This window comes from Carettochelys insculpta, chromosome 7 (genome assembly GCF_033958435.1).
Source record: "Carettochelys insculpta isolate YL-2023 chromosome 7, ASM3395843v1, whole genome shotgun sequence".
Lineage (NCBI taxonomy): Eukaryota > Metazoa > Chordata > Testudines > Carettochelyidae > Carettochelys > Carettochelys insculpta.
Window position 1 is genome coordinate 61,032,046 of NC_134143.1, and position 27,968 is coordinate 61,060,013.

The 27,968-nt window shown below is 40.1% G+C and overlaps 1 protein-coding gene across 1 annotated transcript; it reads right to left on the bottom strand.

Moving 5' to 3' along the window:
- On the bottom strand, positions 1–27,934 carry CCDC172 (coiled-coil domain containing 172). The gene is made up of 8 exons (XM_074999808.1): positions 27,856–27,934; positions 25,872–25,957; positions 20,053–20,169; positions 18,292–18,457; positions 16,758–16,859; positions 13,381–13,483; positions 1,730–1,817; positions 1–30 (listed from the first exon to the last, which is right to left on the bottom strand). Exons 1-8 carry the CDS (start codon positions 27,932–27,934, stop codon positions 1–3), a joined length of 771 nt encoding a protein of 256 aa, XP_074855909.1.
- Between the last annotated feature and the right edge of the window lie 34 nt (positions 27,935–27,968).

The window sequence follows — 27,968 nt, forward strand, 5'->3', positions numbered from 1 at the left end:
TTATTTGCCTGAAGACTTTTGTGCTAATTTCTGCAAAAAAAAGAAAGATACATACATAGTTCTAATTAATATGTGAAACAAATCCTAATTGTGAGACTATTCTTTATAAATAACTTAAAATGGCAAGGACATGACCACAGCCTCCATCATATATCAGCTGATCTGGGCTAGTAGGTAGCTGGGAGTATTCGCCATTCTTTAAAGAGAGGTACGTTAGATATTTTTGCTCTGTGTGCTCCTTCAGTGCTGTCAAAAATGATATGTCTGTCTTGGGTACAATATATTTGGAAGCTACTTTCTTTGCATAGTTCCTGTTCCTCTGTCCCTAACACATGGGTACATCTACACTCCAGTTAAACACCTGTGTCTTTCTTGTGTCAACTGGCTTTGGCTCTTTGTTCCCAGAAGGATGTTCTCATTGTGGAATCCCAGAGCCCTGGCTCCAAACAATGCCTAACCTACATATAGCATTTAAACAGCCCTGTAGTCCAGGCTTAATTTGGCTGACATGGGACAGCCAGGTGTGCTTAACTGCACTGTAGAGATACCCACAGTGGCTTTATGCCAAAATCTAGCCTTTGAATTTTGAGTATAAATTTCTTTGTACTTTTGTTATAAAAACAGTATATTTTTGAATGTATGTATTGTATCATGATACCAAATGCAATTTATTTTGTTCACACATATATAACATCCTGTACACAATGAAATACATAACATTCCCAAACCACTTGAATTTACTTTAAGATTATTAGGACTACATTGCTACATTTAAAGTTGAGCGTTTCCACCAGGTATCTCATTTCAGAGGGCTTAATTTCACTCTGTATTTATATGGACCCTGTCATCATAGTATATGAGCATCTCCCAGCATATTGTTATTCTCAGCCTTGCTAGAGAGTTTACATTTTAGATCTCTTTTAGACCTCTGAGAAACCAAAAGAGTAGAAGTTTGTATTTTGTTAAGCTTTGTTTAACTAACTTGTAATAAGGTTAATAAATTAGGTTCAAGGTTACCATCTTGCCAAATAAAAGGTTATGCAATAACTCTGCCACAAACATTTTAACTGGTCATTAAAACAAATGTACATAATACAAATAAACCATATCCTGTCATTGGTGCCCTATTTTTTCCCCTGTATAAGTTGCATCCTCAAACAGTAGGCAGATCAGAGATTCTAAAGTACAGCAACAAAAACCCTTCACACTTAAAAATTAGGCCTTTTAAGTGTTTACCTACAGCATATTTTTATTCCTCCCTTTTAAAAAACTAATATTAAGAACAGTAAAATTCATAATTTTACAAGTGTTGAATAATTAAAGCTAATGTTGTGACACAGACTAACAGTTACGAAAACTGAAGATAAAGTTGATGCTTAGAAAATAGGCAGTCTTCTCTTGTCAGATTCCATAAAAAACCCTATGAGCTTGCATACAGTAAGTACATAAGTGTTCTACTCCTTTGTAGCCTAGTGGCAACATGTCTCTTGAAATAAAGTTTGCCCTTACTTTCGGAGCAGTGTAGCTTGTACTGTGTGATTTGTTCAGCATTCAACAGGCTAATATAAATTGGGATCCTACAACTAAATCTCTACATCTTTTGCTGAAAATTTATGTTGACAGGTAATTTTCTTGACTTTCCCTTTTTAGTGAGGAATGGGGCTCTAGGCAGTTTACAAATGTTAGACCTAAAATTAATGAAAATTAAGAACACTGAAAAGTAGCATACCATCTGAAGAAATTCAATTTCTGTTTGAAGAGCTTCACAAACATTTTCCAAGTTATCTTCTTTGTAAATTTCCATTTCTTTTTTAATTCTGTTTTAATTAAAAAAAAAGTTAAGGCTAATCAGTTGTATTATTGTATCGTTCAAATATGGTCCAAACGTGCAGTCTGATCAGTGTGGGCAGACCCTGACAGCCTGCCTGCACAGATCTGATTGAATGATCAAGAGCTAGATTTGTAATTATGATAGACCTGCGTGTACAACACTGTGTAACTCCTAGAGATTGATTATCTCTGGCAGTTATGGTAGTGATGAAGAAAACTTTTTAGAAAATGACAATCACTGGGTTTAAAGAAAATATTTGTACAACAGGGATTCTCAAACTCAATTTACCTTGAAGCCAGTGCCAGTCCTCAAATCCTCCACATGAGCCAGGAGACATCGGTCTCTGGCAGGGCTCTGGGGCAGGGGGCAAGGGCCTCTGTGCCTCCCCTCCCCCAGCTCCTAGCCCTGCCTAATAGCCTGAGCACTCCCCCTCCATGTGCCCCCCAGCTTTCCTTGCTGTCCATGTGCAGTTTAACACCCTCCTTGTAGGCCCTGGTGACATATCTGGTAGCACAGTGGGGCTAGAGTGGCTTCTGGCTTCTAGTTCTGCACCACTACCAGCACACATCTGTAGCCTGAGGGAGGCATGTACAGATTTAGCCCATCCATAGGATGGTTCAGGGAGGCCATGGCCACCCTGCCCGCCATATTCTGGGATGCTCCATTGCATCTGTCCCAATCATCCTAATCATATTAACACTGGAATAAATTGCCTAGGGAGGTTGTAGAATCTCCATCTCTGGAGATATTTAAGAACAGGTTTGATAAGTGTCTGTCAGGAATGGTGCAGCCAGTACTTGGTCCTGCCATTGGGGCAGGGGGCTGGACACGATGACCTCTCAAGGTCCCTTCCAGTCCTAGCATTCTATGATTCTATGATCCTGTGGATGGGATTGTCACCCATATTCAGTCTAGCCTAGGGGGCCCTAGGCAGGCTGGGGCTGGCAGCAGGGATCAGGCCCTGCAGTGGTGAGACCTCCATTCTATTCCACTCTGCCACCATCTCCCAAACTAGCCTGCAATGGGGATTGGGTGCTTTGCTTCCCATCTCTGCAGTCAGGGTAGGGAGGCCCAACTCCTTCTGCTGCCACACACCAGGCCTCCTAGTAATTCCCAAGGATCCTCTCTTAGAGGAAGGGAAGCTTGAGAGAAGAGATGTGATGATGGGTAGAGGGGAGATCAGGGCCAGGAGGAGCCAGGGTGGGGGCAGAGTGGAGTCTGGACTTGACAGAAAGTTTCGGAACCCCTCACCACTGGGCTGCAGGGACTCAAGTGCCAGCAGCCTTGCATGGGCTGGATTCTGGAAATGCTCAGGCCACAGGTGGCCCGAGACTGTGAGTTTGAGACTAAGAGTTATAAATGACAAATGTAAATTACAGAAGTGTATATGTAAACCCTCAAAATTTAAAATTTAAATTTCTTTTAATATGTGAATTTGAATACATGCCCTCCACAGCCTCTCACTTCCATAGTCCCCAGCTATCACTGCTGTCTCTTCACTGTTATCTTTGTTCCCTACTCTTGTTGTCCTCTCCATTGCAATGCCCCAGTGTCAGTGGTTCTCAAACTGCTCCACAGTGCGGATCAATCTTAGTGGAGAGATTCTCATATTCTGCAAACCCTCCTGTTCACTGTGCTGCACCCCATTTCTCCTTCCATTCAATGTCACATGATAGTCCTATGGCAACTGCAGCAATTGCTTACCTGGAAAAATAGTAGTACTAAAAGTATCTTTAATTTTTAAAAGTATTTGTAGGTAAATTGTCATATGCACTAGCAGTGGGAAATAAGGAGGTGCCAGCACCTTGTGACAAGACACCTTTATGTATGGATCACCAGAAAGTGCTCTGTAAGCCAACAATGGTTCAGTGTCTGGCAACATCAGTGTTACATCTTTCTGAATTTGAAGGGCCCTAGGTCTTCACACTGAGCTTCCATTAAGGATGTTATGGAGAATGGAACTGGTCACAAGGACAAAGCTGTTTAATTGTCACTTGGTGCTAAGCTTCAAAAGCAGCTCCTACAAACACAGAACCTATGACTGAGGTGACGTCTGCAATGGAAACAGTTAACACACCAGCTTCTTGTCAACAGAATTATGAATTGCAGCAGATCCTGAGACAGAGGGAGTATCATCTCCAAATATTATTGTAGACTGCATAGAGGCTAATGCTGTCCTCAGATTGGTCTCCTAGACAGAGGTGGGAAAAAAGTATTCAAAAATGTACTTGAGTAACAGTGCAGCTGCTTTCACTTCTGGATACTTGAGTACAATCAAGATGAGATGTGTGCATACCCATGTGTACTTTCACTCAAGGGCCGTTTCCACACAGACCACTTTCTTCTAAAGTGGCATGGTAATACACGGCCCGAAATATGCTAATGAGGTGCAGATGCAAATTCCCCGTGCCTCATTAGCATACAGTCATGTGATTTGGAGTCCGGAAGACTGTTCTTCTGGACCCCAAAACACCGTTTAGAAGCGCGGCCCTCGGGGGGGTCTTCTGGAAGATGGACTTGCTTCTGAAAGCTCCCCTGGGGCTGTGCTTCTACACGGTGTTTTGGAGTTCGGAAAAAGGGTCTTCCGGACTCCAAATCATGTGACGTTATGCTAATGATGTGCGGGGAATTTGCATCAATGCCTCATTAGCATATTTCAGGCTGTGTATTACCATACCACTTTCAAAGAAAGTGGCCTGTGTAGAAACGGCTAAGTAGTTTTCCAGAATGATGCTGGTGACTTGATCTTAAGAACCTCCCTGAAAAGCAGCTGTACTTTTACTCAAGTAGACTTTTGGGTACTTAATTCCACCTCTGCTCATAGGTCACAGCTACACGACAGCCTAAACTTGTAATAAGCTGCGCAATTTGTGTATCTTATTTTGAGTGTAGTTAAAAATAGGCTATTCTGGCATTTGGCACGTTCTAAACAGCCCCAAATGTCAAAATAAAGTGCTATTTTGAGGCATTCCTTACTCCTCCTGCAATGAGTTGTACAGGGATGCTGAAATAGTGTTTCCATTATTCTAGAAAAATATTTCAAAATAGTGGGTGCATTTCAAAGACACGCAGTAGCTATTTCAGAATACCGAGGTATCCTGAAATAGCTCTGCCATGTAGACATAACCATAATGACCACAAAAACAGATGTGCTGTTCGTCAAACAACTAGAATCTGGGTAAACAGAGCTATTCACAAGAGAATAATTCTCGTCCAAGGGAATAATAGTCTGTTAAAGGTACCAGTCCAAACTACTGTGCATCACCCATTGTATTTACTTAGCCAGACATTTAATGGATCCAAAGAGAGGTAACCCCAAACTTTCAAAACTGTAGTATGCGGAACAGTAAAATTATACTGTGAGCCCTGTCATGGCTGCTAGTAGGTAGACATACAGAAGTCCAAAGATAGGTGAAGTCCATTTCCTATAGCAGAGAAACAATTTCTAAAGGTCTTTGTGGATATTTTGGGTGAACAAAAAGGGACAAGTTTTATATGGGTGTTAGGGGGAATATACCAGCTGTTTTGTTTTTTTTTTCAAAACAGCCCTGCCCACTGCTGATGTTAAGAAACTAGCAACCTTAAAGTGTTTCATACATTGGGTGTTAGAGGAGATTAATGAATTAGCCCTAGTAGTGTGTACATATAAATTATGTTTCTTTGGTCAGCATAACATGAGCAGAGCATCTATTGCACATGGGACAGTGGTTCTTAGCATAAAATAGTTTTGCTAATAGTTAAAGAAAAAAGTGTGACTGATTTGACAGCAGTAGCTTTTTTGGCTAGCGTTAGAATGGATGTATTTAACAGTACAGAGACAGAAGTTTTGTTTCAATTTTTTCCTGTTAAAGTACCAAAACAAGCCTCAGAAAGGGATAAGCTTGACCTGTATATGTGTGCGGCCCTTCTGTTTAGAGAGGGGTTACAGAAACTAACAGAAGCATTTCTTTGGAAACAAATTGAATGCATGCATGCACGCACGCACATGCGCGCACGCACACACACACACACATGTACTTGGAGAAAAAAGGAAGAGTTCAAATAAGAATTTAAAGATGTTCTAAAGCCAGGGTCTTCAAATATTGTAGTAATGCAGTTCCCTTACAGACATCTTAAAATTTTGTGGCTCCCCATACCAAATAGTAATTCCTTCACTACCCTCAGGTGAATAGCATCCTGCACTGCTGATTTGAATTCATTCAAATTGGTCAGAAGGTCCCCACACTGTCCTTGGGCCTCTGTTGTTTCCCTGGTAGATTTGAAGAACCCCTTCTTTTTGTTTCTAACATTTCTTGTGAGCTGTAACTCATTCTCTGCCTTTGCTTTCCTGATTTTTGTTCCTGTGTACTTGTGTTATTCCTGTGTATACTTGCGTGGTGAAAAGCCCCTCTTCTCATTTCTGTATGTATCCCCTGTGGTTTTTAGATAGCTAAAGTGTTTCTTATGTAATCAGGTTATCATCAAAGAAGCTAAAATCCTCTTGCCACAAGCATCTGCATAGCAAAACATTTACTTCCATGATTTGTCATAGATTGCCTGGGCCATTTCCATCAACAGGAACAAGGCATGAGAAAACAGCTTGTGCATTAAATTCTTTTTTCCTTCCTCCCAGAGACATAAAGTCTGCAGTGATGTGTTCAAAGTAATTCCTGTCAGTTTCACTGGTGTCCATGTGCATGCATAAGGAGGAGGCTCATAAGACTAGATGAGTCTTAGCAGACTTTGTCATATCCTGAATTCTAGTTCAAGGAAAGCAGCACACTTTTGTGGATTTCTGGTGTGGATGGAAGGTGGATGAATCTATCCCCTTTGGAGGAAGTCCCTAATAACTACCATGATTTTTCTCTTTTTGGGTGTTGGCTGGGCTCTCAGAACTTTCCCACTGACTGGTAATGTTGGCATTGAATTTCCTGCCTGTTGTGTTTTGGGTGGTGGTAGCCATAGATCTGGTGGTTGTTATAATAAGTGAGTTAGCTCATTAGGGGGTTAACCCAGATGGTTTTGGTTGGTAGTGTGGGATGGCGTAAGTGGAAAAACAGCTCTGTGTTCAAGGAATTTCTCCCTAAACTCAGTGATGCCAAACAGCATAACCAGCCAGTGGCCTTCAGCAGAGACTTCCTTATGACTGTTTTGCCTCAGGAGGAAGTCTGTCTGCAGAAGGCCTTCTGAAGGAACAAAGGGCACAGTGGTTACAAGAGCATGAGCCACAAAACCATAGTTAAGGTGCAGGAAATGTTTAGGCCCATTTTAACAGTCACTTCACTAGAAAATAAAATGGGCATATCTTAGTTTTTTCCTAAATAAGTATGGCTCCCCCTGGGGTTGCCAACTTTCCCTATTGGATGGATCAGATGCTGTTCACAGCAATGGCATCCAGTCTGTCTAATCAGGAAAGCTGGCAACCCTACCTCCCATGTGTATTCTGTAAGGCTCCTTTTGAGAGCCAGGGCTTATAGTTTGGGAGGAGGCAATGTTCTAAGAAGTAATATGCTCGGCACTATAATAAAGTTTAATGTGTAGGTCACAGATCCTTTTAGATAGGGGAAAAGTGGGACCTTTAAAGGTTTATGTCTCAGATTCTGATCTTGGCTACATTGATTTAAATTGGAGTAACTTCATTGTCTTTGCTCCTAATTTATCACTTTCTGTATTTTCCTCTGGTAGCTTGATATTAAAAGCCTGATTTGTCTAAGAAACAGAAAAGCATAACTTATTTAGTATGGTGAAAAAGCGGACACTCTTTGCTTTCAAAGTAAACACTGATGATGTCTTCTGGAGACGGGTGAAATTGATATTTGATTGTCTAGTTGCTGGTCTTGAGCTATAAATGATAAAATGGCCATGATTCATGTGAGGAGTCCCAACTTGCTTTGTGGCACAGAGCTAAGAGTAAAATAACCAAGACTACTTAAGCAGCAATTCCACCCATATTTGCTTATCTCCCTCTCAGAATTATTATGAGAAATAACTAGTTATCTGTCAAGTGCAAATTAAGTAATTATTTTTTTATTTTAAGAGTTTCAAAAAACTTTTAAATGGGTAGGGACATTTACATTTCTCAGGGTCCGGGTGACAACAGTAAGTCATTTTCATTTGCATGTAGAAGTTAATTTTACATTAATCAATTGATGCTACTTTCAAGTCTTCTTTCTTTCCTATTTAGAAACTAATTAATTGCAGTGTGTGCAAGGAATATTATGTTCACAAAACAGGAGATGTCTGTTAAGATATAGGCTACACAATCAATGCTGTGGAGATGCCTGAGTTAGTGAAAAAATGATGATGTTTTATCAGAAGGACTACAGAGGCAGTGGAATTATTCAAAATAATGCTTAACCTGGATGGAGAGTTAGCATTCTCATTTTAGTAATCACATTAGAAGGACTTCCATGCCAATCTTTTCATTATCAAATTAGATGTGCAAAATAATTATCTATGGAAGTATGTTGTTCTGACATATTGCTCAGTCACTCTTAGAAATGCAATGAGGTGTGCTTGTCACAGAACAAGGCATAATAGGACTTTTTCCATTCCCCCAAGATAATGAAAACAGTTTAAAAAGAAAGAGAACAAATCTTATTGTCTGAAACCAACATAATATAAAAAGGTGGCCCCTATCATCTGCCCAGACTTGAGTGGTTTATTATTTTTGATCTGTTCAAGGGCTATGAGGGGCCCAGAAAAAGTCAAAAGAAATTTTAACAAATTTTCCCCAAATGCGTGTCTGAGCATGAGAAATTACAGCCTTTCTGGGGGAAAAAGTGTAAGAATTGGCAGCTAGGGATGTCACCAATTAGCATGAGGGGCACTACAGTATGGCCAGAGGAGCCTTGATCTATGACAGTCCTAGGCACACTGTGGGTGGAGAATCTCCAGCCTGGCTAGAACAGCTCCAGTACACAGTGGTCCCGGACAGGGAGCACTATGGGCGGTGGCTCTGCAGCCCAGCCAGAGCGATCTTGGCCCATGGCAGAGGGGTCGCTCAAAATGGTCCCCCAGTCACTCTCGTCCCCATTTAATCGGTTAACCAGTGAAACCTAACATTTAACTAGTTAACTAATTAAAATGGATTTTACATCCCTATTAGCAAGTACTGTTTAGCTATAACTACAACAGAGCTTTTTATTTAAATTGTGTGAGGGCATGATTCCTATATCTGGGGTCTTTTGCAGGGCATCTGCTCATATACAGCAGCTCCATCAAATGATTGAATCACAAGTGAGGTGAGTTTCTTTCCTGACCTTGAGTGATTCTTGGAGGAGGAAAACTAAACATGTTGCAAAGCATTTTGCTCAGCTCCAAGATGAATCACTGTAATTTGAATTACCTTGCTACACTTTTCAACCTTTTCAGCTGAAATGCAATATACTTGAAGATATATATTGAACTGTAGTGAAAATTCTTGCTTTGCCAAATATTCTTAATATTGATTTTTGAACTGGGCCTAAGTATGCAGTAACAGACTAGAACACAGTTTTGGAGCTACATTTTATCAGTTTACTGAGTCTAGCTGCATCTCTTTTTGTTTCTCTTTTCTCATGTGACATGAAACATCTTTATTTTTACAGAGCAGTGTGTTTTGTAGTCTGTAAGAAATGAACAAAAATGTTTTAATCTTTTTATTTTGTAGACAAACCTATGTATGTTATGAGCCATGATTCTTGCCAATCTACAGTATTATAGTTTATATACTCAGTAATGTTTCTAAATACCATTTTGAAATAAGTGTTCCATGCCTATAGTAGATTGTGCATAGGCAGACCCCTCATTTTCAAGCATAACCCTACTAGTCCTATCTTGAAGGCCATAAAAAGTGTTTTATCTCATTTTCGTTCAGTCGTGTTAGCTTAACATCACTGAACACCTCGAAGATGTGGACTAACCTTGAAACCAACAAACATTGCTTCAGAAATAGTCTCGTATAGTTAAATCTTTTACTAAGCTTTTCTAAATTATTTACAAGAAATTTTTAATTAGTATTTTTCTTTAAACTGAACAATGACAACAAAATGTCACATGTCAGTCAGACCATCAGCAAATGTGGAAGTGTTTTATTTTCTTGCTGAATTAGCCTTGTATCAGATGAGTTGAAATTAACAGCTCTTAACACGGAAAGAAGAGCGTGTAATCTAAAATAGCTCATTTATTTTGAAGAAAGAGCCAGAGCTGTGTTCATTCTTGAACGTGCAACTATAGAATAGAAAACAAGTAATCCAGGGTGTATAAGTATTTAGCCAATAATTCATAACTTGAGCTAAAAAATCCACTCTTTTCTCCTTCTGTATTCTCCTAGGCTATGTCTACACCAGAGTTTTGTCAACAAAACTGGCACTTATATATCTTCTAAGCACTGTGCAGTCAATAGCTAATTAATATAGATTGGACCTCCTTGGTGCAGCAGCCTCAGGACCGGTCAATAAGGCAGTTTGCCAGACCAGGGGAAGTCAATTCTAGCTCCCTGCCCATCTTCACTACCAGCCCCAGCTGGTTGCTGGCCCCCAGTTCAACTCTGGCTCCACTCAGGCTACTTGCCCCTCTTGGGCTGCACACTCCTGCCAGGCTCCCAGCTATCGGCCCCACTTGGGCTGCCAGCCCCACTGCCATTGACTCTAACCAGGTTGCCAGCCCTGTGTCCACTGGCCCCACTCAAGCTTCCTGTCCCGTCCGTCTTGCTGGCCCTGCTGCAGCTGGCCACAGCTGGAATCCCAGGCTTGTCAGGGCTATCTGCTGCAGGCCCTCCTGTCCCATGATTCCCAGCTGCTGGATCTCTGTGGTCCAGGAGCCAGGCAGTCCTGGTTTTTAGATGTTTAACCACTATAAGCTTATTGCAACATAAAATAAAAATGCATGATCAGTTCATCAGCACATCTCATCATATTTCCTGTTGATTCCATTTCTGTAGGGTGCTTCATTGATCAGCATTCATAATGGTTAAATATGTTATCTTCTATAGTGCCTTCCATTCAAAATCTTTAGAACACATTACAAACATTGACTAAACCTCAGAAGACTCTGCATTTGCTTATTATCATTCTTTACAAATGGGAAAATTGAAGGAAAGGTTAAAAAATGTGAACATCTTTCAATGAGTCAGTGGCAGAGCTGGTTTTTGAAAATCATTCTGATTTTGATAGTTGCCTGCTATTTCCACTGCAGACAGTCTTTCTAAGAAAACGAATTATGCCAAGTTGTATATTAAGTAATGCAACAGCACTAAGTTACTGTGAGAAGTGTATTAGTTAGAAGGAAAATGACAACCTCGTACATCAGAAAAGCTCATGCCTCACCATGGAATTAATAATGTAAAAGCATGAATACTAACACATTGCCTTATGGATCAGCAGCTACTGTTACTATTTACATTATGTCTTGAGTGTGTATGTTGTACAAAAATCTTTTGCCCCATATGCAGATTTCCAGATTGTCAGTCTGATTTGGAGGTCATTTATGCCAAGTCTCTGCTCTGTATAAAGGATTAGGAAATAGGGCTGGTGATTGATTCATTATGAAAACTGTTTTTGAAAAGAAAATTGGATTTTTGATAAGCAAAATTATCCTGGAAACCTTTTTAATTGAAAGAGTAGAGCTCCAGACATTCAGTTTCCAGCTGAAAACTGGAAGATTTTGATGTCAAATATTATTTATTTTTTTGAAAAATTTCAGTGGGGAATAGAAAACTTCACATGAGCTTTGGTAGGGAAGAAGTTCTTTTCTTTGCCCGGTGAAACGTATCTTACATCCAAGAACAGTTTCATCAAACTGAGAGAACAGGATGTTAACATTGTCAAAATTTTTGTATTGAATAGTTATGATTTCTCCTTAAAATATACTGCAGAATTTACATTTGTATCAAAGGAGAATGTCTCATTTAGGCAAAGTAACATAGCTGTCAATTTACAGGTCTAATAAGTCTTTTTTTTCAGAAGGTGAATAAGATGGAAGATCATGTACTCATAGAGGGCAGAGAGTGAGTACAAGGTCCTCCATATTACTTACATTCGTGGGAGAACCACACACATGGGAATACCTACACACCCTTTAGATACCAGAGTGACTTCACAGCAGCTTCATTCAGAGATGATCACATCTGGGGAGGCTGGGAGTGATCAGGGAAAGGAGAAGACAGCTAACTTTATGTGAGTCCAGTATCATCAGACCACTGCACAACTGGCGGAGAGGCACTAGAATCACCATTCAATTTTGTGGCCTTAACCAGCAGTGGGAGCGGGGGTGAGATGGAAGCTGTCTAGCAATCCAGCAAGCAACCTGACACTGGATTGCAAAAGAGAATGTCATCACTGCTCCACATTGCACCTCTGCTTTGACATAGATGGAGGCACTGGGCCACCAGACAGAGGGACCAGAGTTAAGAGTGCATAAAGATGCCTTAAAAGCTTATTTTTGCACATCCCACTGAGTTCTGCTGTGCCTTCCTCAGCACAAATGACCACACCACACCTGAAGAGAGGGGGCATTGCCCAAGTTGCCAGAGGTGATGTTGGGAAACAATGTCAGAAACTGATGCAAAAAGGGTGTGGTCATCATTTTTGCAGACTGACTCAATCCCTGAGAATGTAAATGAAGAATAAATGTGCAAACCCTGGTGTAGGAAACCTCTTTTTTCATGCAGCAGGCAGCAGAGCACTCAACCTCCCTCCACTTGAGGTGCAATGGTCAGGTGGGACTTCAGCCTGCTGTGGGCATTGCACTAGTTGCTATTTTTAGGGTGTCTGGGAAGGAATTTTTCCCTTACTACCAGATTGGCTTTGGTGGAGTGGGGAGCAGGTGTCAAGGAACACCTTTCATGGTAAACAGAAAATGTAGTAGGCTATATGTCACAACTTATTCTGTAAAAACAAAAAGCAGTCAAGTAGCACTTTAAAGACTCCCACGAAAGCTCACCTAATAAACTATTTTGCTAGTCTTTAAAGTGCTACTTGACTGCTTTTTGTTTTGGTAGTGTATAGGCTAGTACGGCTTCCTCTGTGTTCTTATTCTGTAAATGTAGGGCATATGTCCAACTCAGGTACTCCATAGGGAAGGGATTCAGTGACCTCATAAATGGCCTGGTTAAAGGAACAGAAGAGGCTGGGGGCTTCTATGGTTGGAATGGATGGGAGACAGCTCCCTTTCTTATACTGCACCTTGTAGGAGTGGATAGTAAGGTTCTGGCAAAGGATGTGCTAGAGGGACCTGGCTGAAAAAAAGAGGTGGAGCTGGTGGAAGCCCTGTGGGTAATTATGGAATAAACAGGGGCTTACAAGCACTGTACACTTATCTGCTGGGAAGTCCCCAATATCCAAAAGTGAAGTTTTGGCCTTATTAAATCCATATCAAATGTCTCCTATCCCCCTTTGGTATAGCTGGGCAATGAGGAGCAAAGTCTTTGACTTACCTAGCTATCTTAAGTGAGAACAACAGCGTTCCGTAATGCACACTAGCTAATCCTTCTGATTTGAAAGAAAATACTAAGCAGAAAAGGCTAAAATAATGCCCAGTGTTGCTCACAGGATGTTACAGACATGGTCCACATAAATGATGATCATTACCTTAAACATTCAATGTCCGTCTGAGGCTTTTCACTAACTTTCACTTTTTCTACTTCTAAACATTTGGTAATGTCTTCAGCCTCACGTAGTCGTTCTTCAGTATCTAAAAGTAAAATAAAAGTAATTTTAGTAATACATATTAATTGTGTACACTCAAATACAGCCTGCATTTTATATGTTCACACATTCTAATTGTTGTGGAAACTGCTATGAAGGTGACAATATTAGATCACAGGACATGAAAGTAAAGTATTTTATGGTTGCTGTTAGCAGAGAACTGTAATATTTCAAGCATTTGCAAAATCTGCAGGAATCTTATAGTACCTGTACATTAAACTATTTACCTTCATAAAAAATAATTTGTCATTTCTTTCCTAGTTCAACTGTTCTAATGTCTGTACTATTTAAACTGTAGACATACATTCTGTTTGTTTATATTTTATATCCAAAGCTTTATAGATTTAATAAAAATAAAAGATTGGCTTTATTACATGCACTACTTAGCCAAATCTCAGAACTGGTACTCCATCCTCATTTTCCTTGATATGTCAGCTGCCTTTGACACAATCAGCTGTGTGTGGGCCAGCGGGGCGGGAGGGGTGGCTCATGAAATCTTGTCATCTTTTTTATTCCATAACCTTTCTCTCCTGATTTTTTTCCCTCTTACTTTCTAACTGCTCCTTCAGAGATCCTCCTCTCAGACCTGGCCAAAGAGTTTGTGGGGCCCATGGTGGCACGCTGACAACAGAAGCCAGCCAGTGGGAGCATGGGGCCTTGAAGGTGTGGGGTCTAAGGCAACGACCTTGCCATAGGGCTGGGCCTACCTCCTCACCCCTTTAGCTTTCAATGGGGGGTTGTCACAGGGCTTTTCCTTATTTACCTTCTCTTCTCTGTCTGTACCTTATCTCACCTGTACCTACACAGGAACTCATCTGTAAACACAAATTCAGTAACCACCTCTATACTGATGACTTATAGCCCTATCCTTTGCCCAAACTAAAATCTTGGCCTGTAGCTCTGAAATCAGTTCATGGATGTCTAGCCACCAGCTCAAGATCAACGTAACAAAACCTCAGTTTCTTACCTCCCACCATTTCCTCAGGCCTCCCTCAGTACCTTTCTCTATCACTGTGGCCAACATCACCATCCTGCTTGTCATTCAGGCCCACATCTGGGCATCATCTTTGACTTGGACATCTTTTTAGGTCCTTATGTCCAGACTGATTGTCTTGCTGATTTTTTTTTCCAAAGATTTTTCTCTGACCTTGAGAAATGCTGCTGCAAAGATTTTTCTATGCCATCACTTTGGCCTTATCACTACTATCTTTGAATTCTTCCACTGTCTCCCTCTTCTGTAGTACTTAAAATATAAGATACCTGTCTGTACTTTCAAGGGCTTTCATGGCCTATATCGTCCCTAGTTATCTCTAATTCAGTATTAAGATTTTGATTCCCATCTCCAGTGGCCCATAATGCCATCCTCCATCATTCACTTGTACAGTGTTTAAACATCTTCATTTCTCATCACATGCAGTTCCTCGCAGTTGGAAGGGGCCTCCCCATAAACATTTGCAAATCTATATAATTGTTCTCCTCCAAAACTCTTCTTAACTGTCCTTTTCCAAAGGTTAAGCATCTGGTACACTGGGATCACTGCCTAGTATGGTAATCAATATTGTTTTATTATTCTGTCCACACACCAACTCAGATCTGTCTGTATCCATGTATCATCTTATCTTATACTGTGAAGGATGTCTCTTCTCTGCATTCTGGAGCTGTGACTGCAGCATGTGAAGCATAACTGAGCTTGCTAGATCAAAAGTAGTGCAAGCAACACCAGTTGTGAAGCTGCAACAGCATGGTTGGTGACTGCTTGTGTATGTATCCAGGGTTCTGGCAGGCAGGAGTAGACTTGATAAACACCAAAGTTGATGTTATTCAAACTAGTTTTGATTTCCTATCTGTATGTATATGCTTCAGTCACACCTCCTTGTGGTGGAATACAAACACTCTTATGTTGTACATTTTTTTTTTTCAGGACAGATGTCATATCTTTATTCTGAGTTTGAACAGCATTTGGTACAGTGGCATATTAGACCACATCTAGCTCTCCCAAGTGTTACCATAATACAATAAATAATGCTTACGATGGTGAAGGGACTGCAGTGTTAAACAAAACAGGGCAATAGTTGGACCTAGTGAACTTTACACTATTTGAAGTGTCATGCAAATAAATCCATTTTAATACTAGATATTCTTATATAGTAATGTAGATGACATGTTACAGAACACATGGATCAGAGCCATACTTCAAACAGCAAAGTACTTTGGAGAAAGATTGTTTCACTAATATAAAGAGAGATGAGGGAGAGGTTAGACAAATAAAATACTATCAATGTATCCATAAACAATAAAAATAGGAAGAGTGACGCTACTGACTCACATTTATAACCATCTTTTGTCTTTTATGGCTCCTACCTGCTTCCATAGAAGACAATGGTAGCATCTGCTGTTATGATTTCTGTGAGAGCAGATTCAGACCCCAGATTATCCTGAGTTATCTCACGTTCCTGCTCAATTTTTATTTCAGATATGCAGGCACCACTGGCACACTGACAAACTTTATTTTGTCACTTTTTGTTGATTTTTTTTTTGTAAATAAAGCCACACATTGTCACATACTCTGTGTGTGTGTGTGTATGTGTGTGTATACACACACACTTCTCATGTCCTCATTCTAAATCAGTGCTGTATTATCTTTGAAAAGATTAGCAAGATAAAAAGTTTATAATAAAGCTAGGTGAACAATGGCTTTTTCTGGTATTCATGATATTGGTATTCAATCAAACCAAAAACTACACTTTAGGGTTAGGGTGTTTTGGTGATTCTGAGTTAGAAAATTTATAAAATATATGTGTTTAACTCCAGTGACAAGGGTGCTTACCTACCATGTGGGAGACCAAGATTTAATTTTTCCGACTGCCTGCTGTGGTGAAGAGATTTTAGCAGTGGAGTCCCACATTTCTGGAGAGTGGTGCACTGCTGTCTCTAGGCTATGGATATTCTGGTACGAGTCTCATTTCAATCTCCAGCAGCCACTTTCTTCTTTTAAAAATTGTCACTGGAACAGGGACTTGGGTCTCCCAGTCTGAGTCCCCAAGCTGCATACAACATTTCTCACCATTTTCCCCTGTCCTAGGGACTATCCATTGTCATTCTAAGTAACAATTCATGTTTTTCATGAAGACAATGAATAGTCATTGGGCCAAAAATCTTACTGCTGCGAGAAATGCTTAACAGGAGCTATTTGTCAAATATATTTGTTGAATTGCAAATGATCGTGATCATAATATGAGATTATCAAACACATTAAATACCTTTGAGTTTGCTTTGGAGAGTAAATAAATCTTGCTTTAATTCATTCTTCTGCCACTTGAGTGCATTTAACTGAACATTTTCACGTTCCATTGACTCCATTTCTAAGAAGAATTACATTTTAAGTTAATATATTACAGTTGTAATCTTCAGGGTATAATCTTTAATACTCTTATAATCATCTTCAAATATTCTAAAAGGACATTGGAATAAACCTTTAATTATACTTAAAAAAGTGATGTACAAAAACACATATGGATAACCCTATTGCAGAGATGGGCAATCATTTTAATGGGTGGCCACTCAGACCCTCTGATGTGGGGAACAAAGGGGGGCAATTGGCCCTGGGCCTGGCATTTTATAGGGGCCTGGAGTGCTGGCTGCTGCTGCTGTAGCAGTTAAAGCTCAAGACCCCTTTGAAACATGGCAGAGCATTGTGTGCTGCTCCAAGGCTGATTGCGGAGGTGGGGAAGGGGCAACAGTGACTGCCCCAAATCCCACCACTTCCACCCTTGGCTCCACCACTTCTGGGGGCAGAGACCTGGGCCCCTCTCCAACCTTACCTCTGGATCTGTGGTGCCTGTTGGTGCTGCTGGGACCTCCCCAAGATTTTGGTAAATGGTCAAGGGATGTACTTTTCTCTGGAGAAAGTGCAAGGTCTAGTGACTCAGAGGTTCATGGTGGGCCAGATCTGAAGCTGAATCTAGCCTGCCTGCCATATTTTGCCTAGCCCTTCACTACTAGAATTATCTGAATCTACAGATATGGAATACAAGAAACAGGTGCATGATGAATTAAATTTGCAGTTCAAACTGTCTGTAGAGTAAAATTTTTGACCCCTGCTGGCCATTCATGCTGCTTGAAATCTACACTTTGTTGCCAGCTGTGTGAGGTGAGTTCCCCTGGAGAAATGGGAACTGAAGCAGTCCAACAAGCCATTGTCTTTGTTACTAGTCTGGTCTGTGGCTGGCACCAGGAATGAGTGCCCAGTTAGCAAGGAAGAGAAAAAAGAAAAACCTTGGTTAGACAACCTGCAGTGATGAACTAGTATTCTGTATTTGAGCTAAAAAAAGTCATAGGATCTTGTTTCAGCTGGTACCCATAAAGGACCAGTCCAGTGGGACACCTGTGCATGTAACTCCTACTGACATTAGAAAGAACTGTATGACACAGCACTAGGTAGTCAATAGTCAGAGGGCTTAATTGTCACCCATTTAACCTGATAATGCAATGTGCACCTCTTAACCTCTGTATTGGCTATGACTTCCTGGATAGCTTTACAGGATTAGATGCAGGTACTGCAGAGCTCGTACTTCTCCACATAGCAGAAATGCATGGGAGAAAGTGTATCAGGCAATATAGCCGCAAGAGCACACTGCTCTTTATTCAGGGAAGATCATGACCTTACAATCTAGCTCTAAAAGAGGGATCCTGCTAGAAGGGCAACATTTTTAAAAACTACTGCTTCACTCAGTTATGGTTAGTCATTTGTATTCTTTAGCCATCCAAGTTAAAATAGTTTAACAAAAAACATACCATTTTTCAAAATATTTGCCTTATTTTCTAAATCACATATTTCAGTCTTGGCTTTGTTTTTAATCACAAGTTCTCTGTTACATGTTAGCCCATACTCATTGTTAAAATCTGTGATTTCCTTAAGAAAATTCTCCTCTTCTTCAGTCATTTTCCTTTTTATATCTGACTAAAAAGATGAAAACAAACACACTAGAATCCTTGTTAAAAACTTGGCCTGAATTACAGTTTTACCCCTTATAACTATAAAAAATTAATATGCAATCTATTTTGTAACCTTTATAAACAAAGAAATAGTTTAGATCACCACATTACTTCTGTTGCTCTAATCCTTCAGTTTTGTCCTTTTGACAGGATGAAAGGAGCATGTTCTGTAATAGTCCTTTATTGTTAGGTGCCATATTATGCCATCAATTTTAAGTATATGTTGAAATCAGTGAAGAGTTCTGGTTAAACAGATCAATGGCACAAAATGTTTACTCTTTTAGGTTCTTTAAATTGGTCATGAAGGGTAAAAACCACCCCTTTGCAAAAGTCCAGGACAACAGTGCTGCACTATTTTAAGGCACAAAATACAGCCTAAGAGAGCTGACTGTTAATGAGTCTGGAATATTGGAATTCTCAGTGCCTTTTAGGAGAGGGTCACAGATTTAAAGTATAAGTCTTTTAAAACAGTATATTTTATAGAAAAATAAACTCCTAAAGTCAATGACAAGATTCAATTCCATTGAAAGCTCATATGTAACTATGAATTTAAACAAAACATGAATTCCCTTCTAAACAAGAAAACAGAACCCATGCTTCAAATCTCAATGGATAAAGCTGATATCAAATTTAAATTCTATGAGATGACAGCAATTTTTCCTTTACAACTAAGTAGCATTACTGTAATATTTGCAATATTCCCTGTGTTGTTCTGTATGCAGGATAAGGAATATGGTGAACACAGCAGTAGTACTATTCAGCTATAAAAGCAACTAAAATTTTTTAAATGTGGTCCAAGAGGTATAGTACCTAAAATCATAGATTAAAGTTTGGAGTGGAGATTCGAAAATTCTGTGTGTTTTAATGTGTTAGAACCAAATCAAATTTTAATAATTCAGATTTTCATATTTAATTAGTGTCCAGTTACTTTACAGCCCCACTGCCTTGTGTGTTATCCTGGGAAGGAGCAAGGCTAAGGGAGTAAACCCTGACAGAAAATCCGGAGGGGAGTCCTAAGGTGGTTCTGTGTCAACTTCTGGCATTGACCCAGCAACTCCTGCAGCTGAGCTGGTACCAGACGTAGAGGTTATCCTCTTCTTTGGACTATATCAGTAAAGCCGAGAGGGGGACACTGGTGTCTGGGCAGCCCAGGGTCCCCAAAAAAAAAATTACCCAGGCTCGCACCTGGAGAGGTACTCCAGCATCGTTTAACAGCGCAACTACACAAGGGCCTTCAGAAGGGTGAGATGAGGATCAGACAGCTAGCAGAGGAAAAGCAAGCCCACAGAAAGCACAGTACGGATCTGCCAGACACCCACTACACATGCAACAGATGCAGCAAGTACTGTCACTCTCGTGTGGGCCTTCACAGTCACAGTCGATGCTGCAAATGATGATTCCAAATGGAACTACGAAGGGCGTGATCCATAGTCTATGCAGACTGAAGGATGCCTACTAATTACTTTACAAAATATAAATAAGATGATGGTAGTCATACAGGGTTTTTTGTTTTGTTTTTTGTAGAACTGAACTCTCCTAAATTGTAAAACTGGAACATACAAAGATGTTAAGACAAATACTCCTTTGATTAATAAGTTCAACTTTCTTTTTCTCTAAGATGTCTTCATGGTTCTTCAACAGTTGTAAGTAGAAGAGCTTTTCGGAGAGCTGTTGAACCTTCAAAGAGAAGAAAAGATTATTGTTGGTATAAAAAAAAAAAAAGTACATATGGGCTGTGTCTACACTGGCACAAATCTTCGAAATAGCCGTATTTTCAAGATTACTAATGGAGACGCTGAACTGAATGATCAGCGCCTCATTAGCATTAGGACGCTTCCGGCTGCAGCGCATTCAAAGCGCTGCTTTCAAAAGCACGCCGCTCGGCGTGGCTACACGGAGCTCCTTTTCGAAAGGACCCCGCACCTTTTGAAATCCCCTTATCCCGATCACTGATCGGAATGAGGGGATTTCAAAAGGTGAGGGTCCTTTCGAAAAGGAGCCCTGTGTAGCCGCGCCGAGCCGTGCGCTTTCAAAAGTGGTGCTTTTGAAGCGCTGTGGCCGGAAGCATCCTAATGCTAATGCGGCGCTGAATATTCAATTCAGCACCTCATTAGTAATCTTCAAAATACGGCTATTTCAAAGATTTGTGCCCATGTAGACACAGCCATGATGTATAGATTTTGCCCATAAAGAAACCTAACCACACAAAAGTAGCCTGTATAGGACAGACTCTTAGGCCGTTTCTACATAGGCCACTTCCTTTGGAAGTGGCATGCTAATACACAGAGCGAAAAATGCTAATGAGATGCAGATGCAAATGCCCTGTGCCTCATTAGCATAACATCACATGATTTGGAGTCCGGAAGACCGTTCTTCTGGATTCCAAAATGCCATGTAGAAGCGCAGCCCTGGGCAGGGGCTTCCAGAAGGAAGTCTTTCTTCTGGAGGCCCCTTCTTCCTGAAAATTTTTGTGGGGATGCACTTCTACACAGAATTTTGGAGTCCGGAAGAACAGTCTTCTGCACTCAAATCACGTGACGTTATACTAATGAGGCACAGGGAATTTGTATCCGTGCCTCATTAGCATCCTTTGCTCCGTGTATTAGCATGCAACTTCCGAAGAAAGTAACCTGTGTAGAAATGGCCATAGGGTGCGTCTACCCTTGCATTCCTCTTTCAAAAGAGAATGCAAATCGAAAATGCAAATTATGAATAAAGTTGCATATTTAACACCTCATTTGCATATTCTAATTTCAAAAGAGCTTCTTTCAAAAGAAGAAAGCCAGTGTAGACGCTGCTCTTTCGAAAGTAAACCCCATCTTCGAAAGAATCCTAAGGGAAGAAGAATTCTTTCGAAGATCGGGTTTACTTTCGAAAGAGCAGCATCTACACTGGCTTTTTTCTTTCGAAAGAAGCTCTTTAGACATTAGAATATGCAAATGAGGTGTTAAATACACAAATTTATACCTAATTTGCATTTTTGTTTGCCTCATTTGCATACCTCTTTCGAAAGAGGAATGCAAGTGTAGACACGCCCTTAATGTGTCTCCTTTTCTGAATAGCTTGTACTCAAATCTCAGTTTGTTGCAACAATATCCCCTCTTTAGAGGCTAAACTCAGTGCTATTCCTTAATTCTCTCCATTCCAGATGAAAAATCTTCTTTCTAAAAGCAAGAGCCTCAGCAGAGCATATGATCTTTTTAGATGGCTTTACACAAGAGTGAGTTTTTCTCCATCTAACCAGATATCGAGTTAATCATCACAGATTAATTTCAAAAGGACAAAAATCTGAAGTTATTGTGCTGGTTTCTGAATATCCGTGGTTAGCCATAGAGAGCTATTTATGCTATTACCCTGTGCCTCTTCTGCTATACAAAATGAAGTACTGATTGATTGATCTCATAAATTTTCCCAGTATGACTGTGAGAACAGTCAGCCAGGGAAGAGTAATGAAGACACCAAGTTCTGGGCCGAAGATAGTTCTGCTGTAAAACCCAAATAAATGAAAAACCTTTCTTCTGCATGGAGTTCATATTTTTAGATTTTGATTTTTTTTTTTAAAAAAACAGTAGACTGCTCAATTAATCTGCACATACCACACAAGGAGAATTCTTCCCAAACTTTGCAGCACAGCCAGGGTTGGAGGCTTAAAACTAAAAAAGTGTAGTGGAATGTGATTTGACACAAAAGCACATAAGTTGGAACCAACAAAGTTATTGAAGGTCATTAAAGATAAGCACCGGATGCTTGTATCTGATGTAATGGTGAGGAGGAGACAATGGAAGGATCAGAGAGAGAGCTCAAAACATCAGTTAAGGAAAGTGAACAGATTTAAAACAAGTCATACTGTGCTTCTGCATTTATACTGAATGTAACCTGGCTTATTACAGTTTCTGTGGCCCTAAAGAGCCTTCATAATCTATTAGTTTGCAATATTTTTAAAAGAAATCATTGAGCCATAAAAGTCAGAAGGCTCTATAATTTAGTTTTAATTACATGCTATAGTACCTGGTTTTACAGGACAGAAAAAAATAATTTTTCCTACAAGTGTTTGCTTGATCACAGGCAATCTGTGTGAAATAGATGTCAAAACATTTTTGAACTCAAAGCCTCATCTACTTCATCAGGCGTCAGTTGGGAAGGAAGGAAAGAAATGACGTGCAATCATTTGAAGGATGAATTTAGTATAACTTCATTGCCTAGTAGTGATTTGATTATACAATATTATTTTCAGTACATATGTTTCATGTTTGCGGAATAGGCTATATTTTAGATATTGAGAAATGATTGACAATGCAAATCATCTCAATAGTCAATGTATAAGCTTTGTATTGCTATATGATTTGATTGAAATAATGCATTTTGGCATTTTTCTTATTTCCTGCATCATTTCCTTTTGATAAATTAATCAATTTCAAACTAAACAAGCAAATTTGCTTTTGTACACAACATTAAGGATATAATTAATTCTTATATGTAAAAGCTGCTAAGTGGCAGAAAGGTAGATGTGTTAGTCTGTATCTGTATAAACAATGAGGAGTCCTGTGACACCTTAAAAACCAAAATATTTATTTGGGTGTAAGCCTTCATGGGCAAAAAAAACACTTTGTCAGATCTTATACCCAAATTAATCTGTTAGTCTTTAAGAGATTACGGGACTTCATATTGTTTTTATAAAAGGTACTAGGATCAATTAGGAGTGCATCTTCACCTTTCTCCACATGTTTAGTCATGTACAACAATCATTTTATATTTGAGTCCTTTGATACCTATTATACAAACCACAAATATAAATCAAAATGAATCAATAACAAATCAGGGGTATACAATTAAATTGTGATTCTCATAAATTAATTTTATAAGCAGGACAACAGGAGGTAACCTAACAAATAGCACACATCTCATTTTTGTATTGCATAAAGATCAGTTCCTATTGTAGACCCATGTTAGGTTTTGATCTGAAACACCTACATGCATCAGTCCTGTTCACTTCAGTGAAACTGTTGACATGCATGTGTGTAACAGTCTGCAGATTCAAGGTCTAAATTTGTAACTAGTAAATATTTCCAAATAATTCTGTGGATTCCTCTTTTTCTTCAATATACTTTAATCTGTTTTAGGGTTTTCTATAATATCTCACAGTAGCATTGAATTACACATATAGTATATATGAATTGGCAAACCACACAGCAGCCATTGTTTTTGGAGAGGTGTGCATCATCTCCACACCATTCACTTCACCAAACAAATAAGCAGTCTGGTAAGTGTTGGTAGAATTAAGAGTCTGGTAGGGAAATTGAAAAAGGGAACAATACATAATCCAGACACCTGCAAAATTTCTTTCTAAAATACTTGTTGTTTTATAGATAGAATGCTATGTTTAACATTAACCTAACTCTAAAAGGAGCCACTGTCTGCCTTCTTACTATGCACACACAAGTTTTGTGGGCACAGATATTTAAGAGCAAAAATGTCATCATTTAGACCTCTTTTGCAGGTACAAACAAAAGGATACCTAACATCAATTACAGTTATTAATGCTGGCAAAACAGAGCATAAAAAGGAAGCTCGTTTCTCAAAACAAGGCTCCACATCTACTGTATGGTAAACAGGATTAGGAAATGTAAAAGAGTGAATAGCTGAATACTAACTGCTTTGGATAGAAAAGAGGTTCTGTGACTGTCTTAATTTAATTAGAAAAATACTAGAATAAGGCCATTTAGAATGGAGAGGGTAGTGAAGTAACTCTGTATATCTTCTAGTCTTCTACCTTCTACATCAAGACCCCAGGTTTGCTACAAAAAAAATCAGATTTGATGTAGTCCTGCACCCATTTGGCCTCCTCCTGAAGCCCCTGGATCTCCTTGCAAGTTCAAGGATCAACCTAAATGGTGAGTCTCTGAGATCAGGAGGGCAGGCCGATGCTCTTGTGAAGCATTCAAATATTATGATAATGAGCACTATAGAAATGTGTACAAATATGTACATGAAATGAACACTGATAATATGAACTAGAGTTGTCAAGCAATTAAAAAAATTAATCATGATTAATTGCAGGGCAGCTGTGCACCTCTACACAGAGAGACATACACCCCAACTGTACCGCGCAAACTACATTTCCAAACAGATATCCACACCCCACAATACAGATAAATGTACACCAAACAGAGAGAGGCATCCACTGACCACCTACACTCCTCCACACATAGATACAACCCAACCATCTCATCTATACTCCACACACACAGGCACTAACCCTACCTCCACACCCTCACCTGTTATACTCACAATATACTCCTTACAAAAGGAGAGAGACCCATCTACACCTCCATACACAGACACATGTCCCAATTGCATCCCAATACAGAGACATGCCAATTACATGTATGTACACCACTTACATCCTGTAAATTCACAAACCCTCCCAACTACACTCGATAAGACACTCAAATCTTACCTACATACACACTAACTACACCCCCATGCACACACACGCACATATCCTCATGAAGACAGACAGCCCCAGCTAGACCTATAGATACTGAAATTAGAAATAATGGGGCTGTTGGCTTGAAGTAGTTTCATCATGTGAAGGATTTAGATTGACTCAGTGACTCTCAGAAAATTATTCTTGAAGAGAGAGAGAAAGATGTGGTTTGCTTGTAATAACATGATTCTAGGAATTGGGGCTTTAGGAATATCAACAAATATGAATCTCATAAGGAGAAAAATATAGATTGGTAAGGCAGTGTGAGAGGATGATACAAGCCTGACCCTGTTGTATTCAGTCTTTCAAATCCAAACACCCACTACTTGAATGTCATCACAGCATCCTCACCTACAGCCCCACACAGAGAGGCACACAGTCCCCACCTACACCCCCATGCAGACATACACAACCCGCCTCCAGCTCTATGCGGACACACACACACACCCCGTGTAGGGACATGCAAGGATGCACATACCTGCATGCCCAGTGCCTACCACCCCCTCATGCATCCCGCATGAATGCCTCATAGTGGAAAGACTTGTCCTGGGCTCGGGCAGCTGCCAGCAACAACAGGCACTCTGCACCTCCAGTGGTCACCCCACACCAAAATCTGAACCTCCCCACAATAAACTTTTCAATTTTTGTCCAACAGCTGTCTTTTGTGGCCTCAGGAAGTATAAGTAGGGCTGTCTTTTAAGACGTGCGATCAATGTGCATTAATTTTTTACCACGTTACTGCTTCCCCGCATTAATCACAGGCATTCATGCACATTAATTGACAGCCATAATATAAACACTACATTATGTATGCTGCTTCAAAATTTTCATGAACAATATATTAAAATTACAACCCATTTACTATAATGTAGTATAAATATTATTACTTTACCTTAGTTTCTAACTTTATTTTTGCTTCATTCAGCAATTCTGTTATTTCCTTGATTTTTTCATGGCTTCTGTTTATGTCTAATTTAACTGCAATACAGAATAAACCCTTAGACACATGAAAATGAGGTTCTTTTAAAAAATTGCTGCTGACTAGTTGGAATGGTATAGAAATTCGAGTTCAGTAAAATATATGATTTCTACACTTCCAATCACATGGGTTTGCCTACAACAACTACTATTGCTGTCAGCAGTTACTACAGATGGACAGTGACATTCATTTGTGAACAAATGAGTGCCAAATTACTACTTAAGAGTGGACAAACACAATATGTGCATATATTATTAAAGTACCTAGCTTTGGAATTTTTGTTTAAAGTTAGGGTCAGCTGTTGTAGGGTATAGTAAAGTACCTTGTTTGTACTCTACTACACCATAACCTACCAATTAAAACAAGAAACAGGGTGACAAGATACTAGAGTTCTGTTTCTAAATCTGGTTCTGGTGTTTTTCTGTTATGTGGACAAACTTCCTAAAGTTCCCACTAAACTCCAGGCAACTTCATCTTCTGAAACCAGATGACGTAGAGTTCAAACTATAGGTCTAGACCGGGACAGGGAACCTCTGGAGTGTCAGCCACACACATTTCATCAGGCAGCTGCTGGTGGGCCATGACTGCCACTCTCAGCTCTCAGTCACCATGATTCTTCCCATCCAACTGGAGCTATGGGAAGTGGTACAGATGGGTCACTACTTCCTGCAGCTCCCATTAGCCAAGAATGGTGAACTACAGCGCTGGGTGCTGCGGGGCTCCATGCCTGCAAATGCTCAGGTAAACTGCATGCACCCCAGGGGCTGGAGGTTCCCCACTCCTGGTCTAGAGTTCAGCATTGGCAGAATTAAACATTCAAAAATTCATGATTTAGCCCCACCCCCCAAATATTGTGAGGTTAATTTAAAAATCAGCAGCTTGTTAAAAATAGTAGATCTTTTTTATTTGCCTTCCAGTTTTGAGTCTTTGGGTTTGTTTTTCATCTTTCTTCCAGCATTAGAATGATGGAAAATTATCCTTAAAGAGAGAGAGAGAGAGAGAGAGATGTTGTTTGCTTTTAATAACATGATTCTAGGAATTGGGGCTTTAGGTAAGGCATTGGTAAGGCAGTGTGAGGATGATACAAGCCTGACCCTGTTGTATTCAATCTTTCAAAGCCAAACCCACATCCGTCATTGCCCTGAGTCCTCATTGAATTCACTGTAATGACTGAAACAGGAATCTTTCTACCTTTGTGAAAATGATTCCCACTATCTGTTTCCTTTTTCTTGTAGAGCTTCTGGATCGTGAAGGCAGCCTTGCTGTTGTCAAGGGACAAATTTGCCGTGACTGACGTAAAACACGTCTTCCTGTCTTGTTTATATTTCTACCCTTTTCATATTTGGTGAAAGTGACATTTCAGTATCACCTCTCAATGATTATACCTAAAGAATGACTAATCCACCTGCGGAGTATCAGACACAAACCAGGTTTCCAGCCTAACTGCTATACATACAGGTCGGTCAGAGACCTTTATGGACATGGTATTAAAACTAGAGGCCAAGAGGCATGGACCTTGTTGAGGTTCCACAGAACACAGAGGGGCTGTATAGATGAACATCGTGACTGGATGGTTTTCTGGAAGATACATGTTATCAAGCTATAGAGACAGGGACTGAGGAGAGGAAGGTAGGAACTCAAGTTATTGGGCTCAATTTAGGAGGGACAGAGTAACTCTGGCCTGTGTTTTGCAGGTTAGACTGGTCGTTCTGAAGGCCCCTTGTGGCCTCACAATCTAGGTGTCTAAGCTCCAGGGAAAGATTCAGTCAGTATTTACTGACCTTGCTGCCCTTGAATCCCCCTCCCACCCACTCAGGGCTCTTTGGGAGCCATTTAGCCACAGGCACCCCGGCCAGCCCTGCTGCACCAGGCACAAGATGGTGGACATGTGTCTGACCTTGGTGCATGAGGTGCCGCTTCTCTTCTGCTTGCTGCTCTGTGAGAAGGATTTGCTGGAATAGCGAGTCCAGGCTCATTTCTATTTCCTTTGGGGGCAGGGCTCCAGGTTAG